This window comes from Enoplosus armatus, chromosome 14 (assembly GCF_043641665.1).
Source record: "Enoplosus armatus isolate fEnoArm2 chromosome 14, fEnoArm2.hap1, whole genome shotgun sequence".
Classification (NCBI taxonomy): domain Eukaryota; kingdom Metazoa; phylum Chordata; class Actinopteri; order Centrarchiformes; family Enoplosidae; genus Enoplosus; species Enoplosus armatus.
In genome coordinates, this window is record NC_092193.1 from 21,008,092 (window position 1) to 21,021,501 (window position 13,410).

At 42.0% G+C, this 13,410-nt stretch overlaps 1 protein-coding gene across 1 annotated transcript in view; it reads right to left on the reverse strand.

Annotated features, from left to right (window-relative positions):
• Nucleotides 1-13,410, reverse strand: part of astn1 (astrotactin 1) — a 335,823-nt gene that overhangs the window by 251,631 nt on the left and 70,782 nt on the right. Inside the window, exons 3-5 of the mRNA XM_070918552.1 lie at nucleotides 6,922-7,172; nucleotides 6,421-6,563; nucleotides 2,763-2,912 (exon numbers count right to left, since the gene is read on the reverse strand). Coding sequence (XP_070774653.1) covers nucleotides 2,763-2,912; nucleotides 6,421-6,563; nucleotides 6,922-7,172 — 544 coding nt within the window. The remainder of the gene's footprint in view (nucleotides 1-2,762; nucleotides 2,913-6,420; nucleotides 6,564-6,921; nucleotides 7,173-13,410) is intronic.

Genomic DNA, 13,410 nt, shown 5'->3' on the forward strand with positions numbered 1-13,410 from the left:
ACATTCACGCCACATTCACACTAAACATTTGTATTGATTCGTTGTTCAAAGGGCATTCATCTCTCAGGATAACATGGATTATAAAACTGGGTTCATCCTCAGTGTCCTGCAAAGACCTTATGTGTCCTGATTCAACTTTTCTACCGCAGACTTGTATTCTTAACTGCATTATTAACTTATATCCAACTAGCTGAACATTTCTCAGGGTCCTTGGGAGTTTTCCAAAGGGCATTTATGATGTTGTCAATGATGAAACCTGTGTGCTGGCATTCAGCGACTCCTTGTGATTTCTTGCCTGCTACGGAGCTGTGAGAGATTTTTTAGATAAAAGATATGTGCAGCTGGGCATTGATCACGACGCTGCTGCAAGCTGAACACCTCTACTTCATGCCTCATTTTTTTCATTGAAATATTTTCACACTAGCAACGATTCATTTTCGCGCCACGGCCTATGAGTGTGAGGTTTTCGAAAGTGCTGGGCAAACAAACATATATTTATGTATAACAGCCAGTGCACCTAAAATCAGTCTGAAATTAAAATCAGTCGATACCTCCTTGGTGTTTGACTTTGACTACTAATTTGGTCAAAATTTGAATTACCGTAACAGCGTAACAGGCAGTTTCAAACAGACTATCATTAGGGTTTGAACCAGTTAGTGGCCAATGTCGTTCCCCATTGATTAGTCCCATCTGTAGTTTCAGCCCACCTGTCATTAATCCGTCACACTGTACGTTACCTTGTGTCATGCTTTGAAGCTGTATGCAGTGACACGTTAGCAACTTGCAATCACCAAATCTGAACCCGTGAAAGACAGACCGCTGACTTAAGCCGGGCTCAGACTTCGGGAATTTCGGGTCGATTTATCCCCCGATTCACCCCTCCTGAGAATCTGGTCTGGGGCCTTGGTTGGTATCGATGTTCGGCCCGGATTATCTGGTAATGCGAGGGGTTTTACAGATCCAGTCTTAAACCTCCCGACCTGCTTGCAGACTCGTCAGGGTCGCCCCGATCGTTTCAAACATTGTCTGATATTTGGCATTTAAAATCTGGATCATTACGTCAGTACTTTGTGAGCGGGACCGCAAGAGCCAATAAGAGAGACCGGTCCAGACATGTCCCAGGGCATCTGGTGGTGTCGCCAAGCAACGGTACACCTTCTAGCCCTTGAGGCTAACGTTAGCTCACATACTACTATTGACGGATATTAAAACTCACAATCTCATCTCGAGTGCCCGCTGAAGAATAGACGACCCGTGTTGACCGCGTCTCCTCAACCATTTTCTCATCCAGACTCGTTTCGCCTCCTGCTTTTGTTTTTTCTCTCACTGCAAAGCATGACTACAGCAAGTTGTTCACCACTTCATCCTCCGTTATGTTTACATCTGCTTCCACATGAAATCACGTGAGGTGGTGCATTGCTCCCTCTGGTACACGATGATCTTAATAGTATCCTGTAGTGTGTGATGCGCCGTCATTTTCAAGTCATGTAGTGTGTTGCATGTTTGAGATTCTCTTTATGCGCGCGATGCGACCCGATTTCAAAAATCGGTTGCGATTATAAAACTCCTGTTTGTCTGAGCCCGGCTTTAGGTGTTGGAATAATAAAGTAACGTACGAAAAAAAAAAATAAATAGCTTCCACTGTCTGAGTGGAACATACATAGGTACTCCCAATTCTTGAATGTTAATTGTTGTCGTCTTTTACCAACGTTTGTAGGCTGCACAGTATGAGGCCTACACACTGGTGCACCACCACGGAAGCTGACAGCGTGTCTCCTAACAACGCCGGCCGCCAGTTGTCTGTTGTCAACCGACGCCATGAGAAATGCCCACTCAGAGGCTCGTCACTCATGGCGCGTCTGCGCAGGAGGCGCTTCAGCCGCGCTTAACGTCTCTCTGACCTGACGGAACAGATACGCTTCCGTTTCAATCAATACAGCCGTCCACGCAGGCTGCGGAACGGCGCGTGTAGACAGTTGCATTGATTCATTTCGAAACAGTGAAATGTGACCCGAAGCATATTATTCACGCTTCAAGTCTATTTTCTTCCGTTTCACGCACACAACTACAGGGATTGTGTGAATGTAAGGAAGGCCATTTGTGCAAATGGCGTCTTAGAGAGTTTGGTCGTGTTATATTTGTATGCGTGAACACAAAAACTACGCATGTGGAGCACTCCAGCCAAAATATTCGGCTTAACACGTAAAAAATATGCCGTCTTGACATGACCGAACCCTACACGTCAATGCGTTTTTAAAAGGTCGTTTAAAATGCAAAATCTATAAGACGTTATTTGCACAAGTGGCGTTCCATATGAACGCATCCTGTGTGGACAGACAGATCACTGAAGCTGCTGCTGCTGCTCGCGCTGCGCCTCCTGTGTAGACACAGTGTTAGACCCTCTTATATGACCAGAAACTGGTCCTCTTTTGAAAAAACGGAAAACCACGCACAATAGCTCCAATATCAATATAGCATCTTTTTCTGGACGCAAAATGTGAGGATAATTCAAATTTCAGTTTGACTTCAAGGTCTGTTAGGCCTAGTGTCAATTACGTCACTGTTGGGCTCCAAAATGTTTTTTAAAAGCCTTTGTTTTTTAAATGGGATTTGAATGCCCCTCATGAAATAAAATGGTTTCAAAAAGGGCCACGAAAGCATGGGATTTGCCACAGTGTCTAGATGTAAAAAATAAAGCAATGTTTTATCTATTTTCTTCTTTTCTCTGTCAAAGGGTAAATCTATGGCATACAGGGACTCACCACGGGTGTTGCTGGAGAGACGTTTGCGTTGGCTGGTGGAGGTGTTGTGTGGAAGCAGGGTGTTCTGCTGGTGGTTGCTGTCGATGGGGCTCGTGGCAATGATGTTGTCCTTGTATTTGTTCATTAGGGCCAGCTTGGTGTTGTCACTCACTGTGGAGAGGTGAGATATAATTACAAACACGGGGAAATAAAAGCCAGGAGTAGTAGAGGCACAAATTGAAAGCTTTCCCTCTAAAACGAGAAAGCAGCCACTTGGAAAAAAACAAAAACATGTTGTTCATGGCTGGATGTAGGAGGTTTTGAAAGCACAATGTAGCAAGCGTAACGTATAGTAATGCTAGGAAAACACATCCAGCATGTTGTTTACTGGGGGAGAAGTCAAACAGGCAAAATGAAAGAGTGAGAAAAGCTGGCATGAAATTAAACTCATTAAGAGAATATACAGAAGGCATTTAAGTCTCAGAGGATGAAATTATCTATTCTGGTAAATATTAAGCGAAGAAGTTCTGTAATAGTATCCTTTAAGGAATAATTCACCCCACAAAATTGGGGTTTTGTGGCAATTAGTCACCCCACACACAGCTTTAGGGACGGCAGGGTCCCCAGAGAATGAATCCTATGGCTTTGAGAAGGTCCCAACTGCAGACCTCACATCTGGTGACCGCAGGTCTGACAGCCAATGAGAAGAGAGTAGGGTCTCCAGACATGAGGCGCATCCATTTCTGCCATGAAGGTATAAAAGCAAATAGCTACTACTTTTGCGGTTAACCCTCTAGACTAGACACTTTAGCGCCCGGGAGCGCCCCCTCCTTTTAAAATCATTCCCAGTGTATCAAACCACGTGAAATGAAGTCCTGTGCTTTGCATTGACAATTGACAAAGTATTTCTTTTACACCTAACAACATGTTTAGCTTATTTTTTAACCTGACAAAAAAAAGTCTTGGGCAGAGAGAAACATGACCGCTGAAGGAAGTGACGCACCTCACTTCTGTCAGAGTCTGCTGTTCTCTCCTTGGCTCACAGACCTGGCTCACAGACCTGGCGTCCCCAGAGGTCCGCAGCTGGACGCTCCTGAATGTTTTGGCGATCCCCTCGACTTTTCCTCGAGTGCCACCAAGGGGTCCACATTTATGGTTTTGAGACAAATATCTCAACAACTATTGGGTGGTTTGGCATGCACTTTGGTACACACATTCATGGTTTCTTTTTTCCCTAAGGAGGAATTGTAATCACTTTGGTGATTACCGGCACAAACTAATTACATGCCAATCAGCCTCAGCTGTACCCTGTGTTTAGTGCTACTGTAATTAGCAAATGTTAGCATGCTAACAAGGTGAACTAAGAGCATGTTAGCATTTTGATGTGGGCCTTTAGCTCAAAGCACCATTGCGCCTATGCACAGCCTCATAGAGCCACTAGCATGGCTGTAGACTCTTCATGTAGTTTGTCTGTGATTCCAAAAATCAATGAAATTAAGACTAATACTACCAACCTTGATAAAAAAAACAAAACCTTTTTTAATTAATCAATCAGTGTATTCCAAGTCTAATGTAAGTCCAAGTGTAATGTATATATTCAAATATGCAATACATATTTGAATATATAGTTCTCTCGAGACCACTACATTAATCACTATAGACAATTATATGAGCAACACTGTACTCCATTGTAAAAATAAAGCAATTTGTGCATGAAAGGATTTGCATTTTATTGGACAAAAATCGATATATTTTAATATTTAAATGACAGACATAAAGCAACATTACACAATATTGAAGCAATATAGATTTAGATAGATATAGAGTGGCAACAGGCATGTTTTTTTTCGTTTGTTTATCTATGCATAACTATTATTATTATCTTATTATTATAAGAAGAGAGGTCAGGGATGCCAAACGATATTTACTCAAATCTCTGCTTTGGCTGCTCGGGCCGCTTAACTCTCGGACCACTCCAGTTGTTTATATTGTTCTATATTTCATGCATGGCCTGCTGCCTGCATTTTCTATTTCTCTAGTCCATGGCATTAACCATTTTAAATGCATAATGCACAGGATTACTCCGCCTCCATCACCGCTGGGCCGTTTGAATTTTATAAGAATGCCACGTGAGAGCCCCGTCAACATTATCTCTTGATGAATCCGAGCAGTGAATCTTGCTGCTAATTGAAATTCAGAGGGTGTACCTGCATCAGAACTTGTCCACTTCACAGAGCAATTCTCATGGGAGAGGTGCTCAACTCCAACGTCCACTGATCATGAAAAACAGATCTTCTGAAACAAATTCTTGGCAGGCACATAAGCCTTTCGGTTATTTCAAGTGTGAGGAAGTAACTCTTTGAAAGAATACCTGCAGTTTGATATTTATGTCTGGTGTACTCTCTTCATCAGTCACATAACTACTGCTCTTGCGCTGGTTACGAAAACCGTTGAACAAGTGCCTCATTTGTACTTGCTGTCCCTTTTTTACAAAGTGTTTTACATTGACAAAGCATTCGAAGCTTTCATGTTTGTGAAACTCAAATTTTAGTCCTTGATCATTCTGTCTACATTCATTTCAATGATTATTCCCACCTCCACGAGAAAATAACACGATAAGGTATTTAATTAAAAATCCAATTCGCTTTCTTTGGTTTCACGCTGATTATTCCAATTATTGCAAATGCGTTAATGTAATTATACTGTTCCCTGCTTGCACCCTTACATCCTCCCTAGCACGAGCCAATGTGACCTTTCTGACACGCTGTCTTATTATTTTGTTTTTATTAAAACATATATGGCTGTGGAGGAGGAAAACAAAACAAGCTATTAATGAGATAGTGAGTTTGTCATTCAAAATGATTACAAAAGTTTCATAGGCACAAAAGAAGAAACTCCTCTGGTATCCCAACCTAATGCTTTCAACAAACTTTATGCTGACGATGCATTATTTAGCAATAATTCAGCTTATCTCACATAACTAACACATAGGTGGTTCAAATATGGAAAACCATATACCTTAAAGAGTCAAAGTGGTAATAATTGATTGTTTTTGGCCACTTGAGGGCAGCAGAACAAAAGCACTTCCATATAGAGTTAACATAAAAACATAGATTAGTACGGCTTTAAAGCTATTTAAATGTAATGTGCAAATAATGCAGTGACTTTCTCCAAGTATTAATCAGGTCATCTACTCTCTAAAGTCCACAAAAGCATGTCTACACAGAACATAACAGACAGATGTCACTACTACGGTAACATGTTTATCACATATTTAGCTTTAGCATTAAAGCTGCGTTCATTCTCACCACTGAAAGATGCTATGGGTAATGTGTTGCGTATTTAGTCAACCGGCATTCATTTGGTGGCGTTTGGTGGCGGCTGACAAATGTCCGTCAAATAGACCTTTTTCGACATTATGGCATGACATAGCAGGAAAAGCAGGTGTAATTGCAATGCGTTTAGGTGAGCTAGTTCCAGGGTCCTGGTATTGTACCTGCTGGCTAGTCATGGCTTACTGGACATTGTTAACAAAATCTGTTTGGGGTTTTCCTGCAATGTCAAAATGTCTGCTGTTAAAAAGGTCTATACTTACTTGTTTAGTTATTAGTGGAGCTTTAAGGCTGTTTGCTGTAGATGTACTTTTCGGACCAGGCTATTTGTGCGTCAGTCCACTTACCAGGGGCGAGGTCCATACTATTCTTGTCATTGCAGCCCTGGAGGGAGTCCAAGGTACGGGTGACTTGGCTGGCAAACTCCTCTCCACCATTCATACACTCCCGCTGCAGATGGTGACGCAGGTCAGTAATGTCATACTCATACCTGGGGATGAGGTAGAAATCAATTAGTGTTACATTATCTTGACTTATCTAAATTAGAATGACTATCACAAGAGGCTGACGTGCTTGATGAAGCCGTGAAGATTTCAAAGTGTGACAGAATGTACTGATAAAGGAGTAAGGAGTTCTCTAATCTTAAGCCTCAAAACTCATTGCAGATTAATGCAGGCTGCATTACATCAGCTACGTTCTTGGTCGTGAATTTCAAACAATTCTAACCTTTTGTTGCCAGAGTAAAATGTGGAATAAAAACCACCTTCACATAATGATTCATCTCAGTAACACAATCTGTTTACTTTCAGCTACTGCCAAGCCATACTACACCCAAACCCTGCCTGTACCCATCCAAAATCGGTGTCTCCCTGATGCTGAGGGTACCACTGGAGTTCGGCCCCTGACCCCGGGAGTTCCTCAAGCTCTCCCGGGCTTGGCCTCCCATCAGCACCGAGGGGATGTAGTGGATCTCATTAGCCGCCTCAGCACTGGCGCTCTTCTGGGGCTGAGGGATGCGACGCCGTTTACACCAGCGCCTGCGGGTGTAGAGGATGAGGACCAGGCACAGGATGGACAGCAGAAGGGCGATCATCCCGCCCTGAGGGGAGGAGGGTGGCATTTGGAGCGGAGGCAGAAAAAAAAAAAGGGGGGGAGAGGAGAAAAAAGCAGAGAGAGAGAGAGAGAGAGTCAAAGGGGAGTACAGATTCAGAGAATCTTGCCAAGTACAATACAGATCAAAGTCAAAGCCGCGATGCCAACAGCACAATTTGAAAAAGGTTGCAGATGCAATTTAGTGAATAACACCTACAGTATTTTCAAATGACAGCAGCTCTTGTGCTATGTGCGGCCATTTCACCTTGAGATAAAGTGCAGAAAAGTTCAACACATGGCTCTTGACTGATTTCTCGTCATTTAAGGCCATGTGGGATGTGAGCGAGGGTCTGCAGCTATAGACCGTATCCCCACTGATTGAACTGACTGTTAAAGCAATGGTTCCCATCTTTTCAAAAGGAATAGTATGACAGTTTGAGAAATACATGCATTAGTTTTCTTGCTTTGAGTTATTGGAAAAGATCAACAAATGACTTAAGGAGAGGATCTGAATACTTCCTCCACTACAGACTACTGGTCGCCACTGACTTTTGACATTTCTTTATCTTGTTCTCCATGTATTCTGGATAAGATGTTGAGAACGTCACTAATGCATTGACTCATAGAGGATCAGACAACGACAGATATTCATGTCCCACAAAGCTGCCTGTAAAAACGCTGCACGGTCAGATGTTATTTTGGCCGGCTCAGGTTCAGTTGCCGCAGGTGAGAGACAATTATTTACATTGCTGGCTCGGACAGACGCCAATTCTGATGGAAAACGTGTGTGCCGGAAAGGGAGTTGCAATTCTATGACAACCATGAGCTGTCACCAATCTTAGACGCGGCATAACTGCACATTTAGAAGATCCTTAAGCTGGCGAATTCTAAGTGTATTGCTTGTTTCTTCCTAATGTAAATGTTGCAGCAACATTGGTCTGTCTTTACGTCACCACTTTTGGAACCACAGTATTTCAGGATAATTCCGGTTTATTGCAACTTAAGTGTTATTTTTATCGGTTATGATAACATCGTACAAAGTAATTGCAGAGATCCCAGAACATAGATCGACACGATGTATTAGGGCAGGGCAAGTAACTCCAAGCAAACAGTTTGGCCAGATGATCTAAAACTTCATCTGAAGGTAAAACCGACAACGACAACACCTGAAATGTTGGTAATAATCCCTCGTTTCATAGGAAAACTGTGCTACTGAACTACATAAAATTAGTGTGAACTCTAATTGACTACAACAGACAATTTGAGTTGTGATTTTAATGTTTAGCTTTGTTTTCTCTTCCAAATAAATTTGGCTAATCTGGCTTTAAACCTGTGCGATAGTCTCACTGCTGGGAAGGAAAAAGTCAGGAGGAAAACAGCTCTGCTCACAGCCTGTGGAAATATGGGAGATAAAGTCTGTTGTGACTTTAAATATCAGCTCATACATGTACTCCAGAATGCACTGATATCGGATGACTAGGTCAGGTCACATGACCACTTTCATTTTACTCGTTTCTCTCTGATTTTAATGCCTTGTGAGCCGGTTTGTGGGGTTGAGGGATGCGGCAGTATCCACACTAGCAGAGGATTGAGGATTGGGCACAAGATGGACAGATGAAGGGCGTTGAGCCTGCCCTGAGGACAGGTTAGCAGGGGGGACAGAGACAGAATCAGACAGAAACTGGAGAGTAAGAGAGACAGCGAGAGGGAGAGAAGTCAAAGAGGGAGCGGAAAAAGCGAGAAACAGAGTCAGAGAATCTGGCCAAGAAGCAGGATATGGATCAAAGTCAAGGCAAGTCAAAAGCACACAGAGAGAGACAGCTATTGTCAGTTTGAATATCAGACCACATATCCTCCATGGATAAAGGCACTGAGAGCAGATTTCTGGGCAGAATTATTCTACATTTCTTTTCAAATAATTCCATAATTTGCATATTTAAGGTTACTGACGGGGATACATTTAGAGAAAGTGACAGGAAAGACGAGATAACACGCAGACATGATTGTAATTGGGACACCATAATGTTACATGTACAGCATGTGCAATTTACCACGTCCTCGCACCCGATCTGACGCTACCCGGCTGAGAACTGATATCAAAATCAGATACGTTGTGCAATTTGGAAAATGTCAAAAAGAATTACGAAAATGTCAAGGTGACAGCACAAAGAGAGAAAGACGGCAGCAATTTGCCACTGGAGACGGATTTAAAACAAGAGTGAATCCCTCTCGGTCGGAAAATGACATGCCAAATTAGAACAAAAGGACCGGGTAAGTGTCCCTATAGCCAGGTGCATACAGATGTTTCTGACTTTACCGCCTGTACCCCTGACACGAAGCCATCCGAAATCTCACTTTCAATCCTCCCTTTTTATTGAGAGAGATATTATTAGATTGATTTCTTATGAAAAATAAAAAGTGACAGGGGGGCCAAAACAAAAGTAGAATAACAAGGGTTAAGTGAAGACTGGTCGAAAAAGAATGAAAGAAAAAAAACAATTAAAATTAAACTGTGTCAGTTCAGTCAAACAAGCCGAGTTATGGAAAGATAAGCAAAAAATGATGAAATGAAAAATAGATTTTAATCAGTCATTTGCATAAAAAAATCCCTTTTCAAACATATTAGGAATTCAGAGGCTGAATAAAAATGAGGGTTTCAGTTGCTCATATTAATTTAAATTGGCAAAAGTGGAGGCCTATTTGCATAAGTTGTTTGCTTAATCTGCATAGTCAAGGACATTAACAGATGACACCATGATATGGGCCACTTATGCAGCAAATCTGCATGCACAGTGGTCAAAAAGGAGACCAGAGTAATTTGGTTTGTAATGATTAAATTTTCAGCACTTTGAAAGTGACTGATGAAGTCCCTTCTTCAAAAATCAAATAAAACTGGGACTGTACACTAAATACAACAGTATGTTACCTAAAGGGCACCATCACATTTTCTACATGAAAACTGAATTTTTATAAAAGGTCTTCAATCATCTTGTAAGATGCAATAAAACAATATGAATGCTTAGTGCTTAAAGCTGCACTGATCAATATGTTTTGTATTAACAACAGGTCGACTGACAACATGTCACGGGAAAGGGCTCGCTTGCAGTGACAAACGCACAGACAATTTTCACCAAACTCCGCAGTTCCCCTCAGCTCCACGGAGCGCTTTAGTGTCTTTCAGGTTATTGTCTATGGCCCGCAACTTGACTGTTTTGGTTCAGCCTCATTTCCAGCTGCAAAAGGCTGCTATTTTCGGCAGAAAGGCTCGAATAGACCAACTGCATGCTATCTGCCTAGCGCCAAGTTAGCTAGTTGGTTAATATAGTAAACCATTAAGCAGCTAAAGAGGCCGATGTATTTCCCTCAGGAGCTGGTCGAGGACCCGAAACCGAGCTACAAGGGGAGCAAATACTGGGACTTAAATATAGAGGTTGCCATAGACACGACATATAAACTCGAATGTTGCTCCATATCTGCTTGACGCGAAAAACATTCAATGGTTTGCTGACATGTTTGCAATATCAACTTCACAAGGCCAAACTGGTCTGACCAGCTCCAGTGTTAATTGCCCCCATGCCCCTCAAGTACCTGGTAACATCCCATTCACTCCAATCTAGGCAACGCCCCTCCTATTAAGACAGGGGGACGAGGGGGGGGGGGTAGATTTGATGCATTTTTTTTGGCGCGTTCAAGCCTAAAACACGCATGACTTCCCTTTAACTCTCAAATTTGCGTTGCTAATTCTGACACATTATTGTTGTGACATGGGTCAAGAGTAGAGCTCCGGAATTTTTAGATTTGACAACCGGGCATGTAAATATTTAACGATTAAAGCATAGATTTAATGTTCAGTACCGCCAATGCTTCATTCACCCCTAAGTAAACTAGAATGAGATGTCAAATGTCAAGTACTTCAAATGGTTCTCAATCAAATCTACCTCAGTGACAAATGTAATTCAAACCCATCAACCTGCATTAGCGCCCATGCGTGGAGGGGGCTAATATAGCCGCTATGGATAAAAACTGTTTAATGTCGGACATTACTTGGAATCAGTGAGGACTAAGTGGACTGTGTCCTCTTATAGAGCCAATAAAACCAAACCACACATCAAAGCATGCCAGCGCTCCAGCCCCATAATCCACTTACTAACGGATGAGGATGATGTTATAATGGCACCAGTGCTCCTCACGACTTACACTCCTGTCATGTAAGTCCTGAATGGAAGAGAGAAGACATGGCCTTTCTCAGTCTGACAGAGCAGGCATGGTATTAGAGCAGAGCTATCAATCTGTCACTTAGTCTCTGGATGCGAGGCATTAAGACGCAGGAAGGAGGAAAGATCTAGACTAACTGACAGCTACAAGATAGCAAAAGGAAGTTTCTTGCTTTGAATATAATAAACTTTATCATAGCCAAAGGGCCACTGATTGGATTTGATATTAAGTTACAATATTGATGATGGAAATTGACAGTTTCCATGCACCGAGTCCTCTCATACATTTGTTATAACACCAACTCCTGAAGCCAGGGTTAATGCTGCCAAAGTGTAATATTTAATACCTACAATGAAATGAAATGAAACTTGCATTGTGAGGATTATTAGCAATAGGCTTTATGATCCAGTGCTGATTTTGACATTGAACAAATGTGAAAGGCACAACCCCATTTCACACACATCACACTGGAAATGAGTATTAATGACAGAGACCGTTTGAATCATCTCATTCAATTTGGTGTTTTTCATAAAAGCTAATATAGCATGAAGCCATCACAGTGTTTTAGTCTGTGTGGTGAGAAGGCATTAATGTAAAACCCGCAAAACCACATTTGTCATGTAAACGTTTATTCTCGTGGAGTTAAATGAAGTCACGGTTGTACACTAGAGTCAGACGTTCTAAGGAGCTGCAAAGACATTACAAAAGCAGCCTTAAAAACCACTAAATGCAGAGTTTTTATGTCGGATCTTTCATATTAGTCTAATGAAGACTAATGAGAAGATGCATGGGTGTCGTTCGGAGATGTTAGAGGTTTTGGTACCAAACATTGATTCCTGGAGGATGAATCCTAATTATTTTGGTGATGCCCTGACTTTACCTCTAGCGCCACCATGAGGTTGATACTGACTTTTCACCTGGGACTATCATCAATACTTTACTGGTTTATGACCAAATACCTGCGAACCTGATGGCATTCCCACCAGCCTCAGATGTGAAGCGCTAATTAGCGAACATAAGCGCGCTAATACGCTAAGTTAAGATGCTAAATGTCAGCATGTTAGCATTATAATTACAATTATAAATATATAAACTTTAGCATTTAGGTCAACGTAAGTACATTAGGTACAGCCTCACAGAGCAGCTAGCATGGCTGTAGACTTGTTTATACTTGCTCTGATTTTAAATAACATTAAGCCAGGGTTTTAGAGTTGAAGTGCCTCATCTGGAATAGAGTTCCTCAGCTAACTGAAGAAATAATTACGTTTTAGGCTTCAGGGAAAACAAGCAGAGACATCACACATCAAAGGCCGCAGACAAGCGATTGCTGTAAATGGTCATCTAGCAACATTGAATTGGTGTGTCATTTTGTCAGCCACCAATGTCCTTTTTTGATACGGGGGGGGGGGGGGGGGGGGGGGGGTTCAAAGTCTGCACATAGGGAATTTCATCTAAATAGTCTTCTAGATGCTCACAAACATTTATTTTGATAATATCCAACAATTGGGTGGTTCAGTTTTAACCAAACCTAATATAACATTCAGTAGTAGTATTTGTAGTCCACACAAAATACAGCTGTGGTGTCACATACTTGTATTGACCTGTTTTGGGTTTTTTCACCATGTGGTTCGCGTGTGCTTCCTAGATCATGAGAAAATGTGAAGCACTAACATTGGTAACATTTACATGCATAGAGTGACCCAGCTATTGGCCATGCTGCCGTTAAGGTCTCACTTTCATCATGTTTCATTGCGCCTCTCTGACACGACGACTTTGCGTTTCCCTGTTGTAACGAACAAACCAGTTAACAGAATATTCCTGTTAACCTGTGATACTGTGTCCACATGGATGGAACAGCTTGGCAGTGAAATTGCCCGAAAAGGTTCGTCCCCCAGCTGCGTTCTCCCTCGTTCACTGACCAAGAGAAGGTTACTTCTACAGGGGATAGAAATAATGATCCCACTTGGAATAGTGCGACTTGTGCTTGCTGCCATGTTTTTGCTGACATCGAAATGTACCCATAACACTGT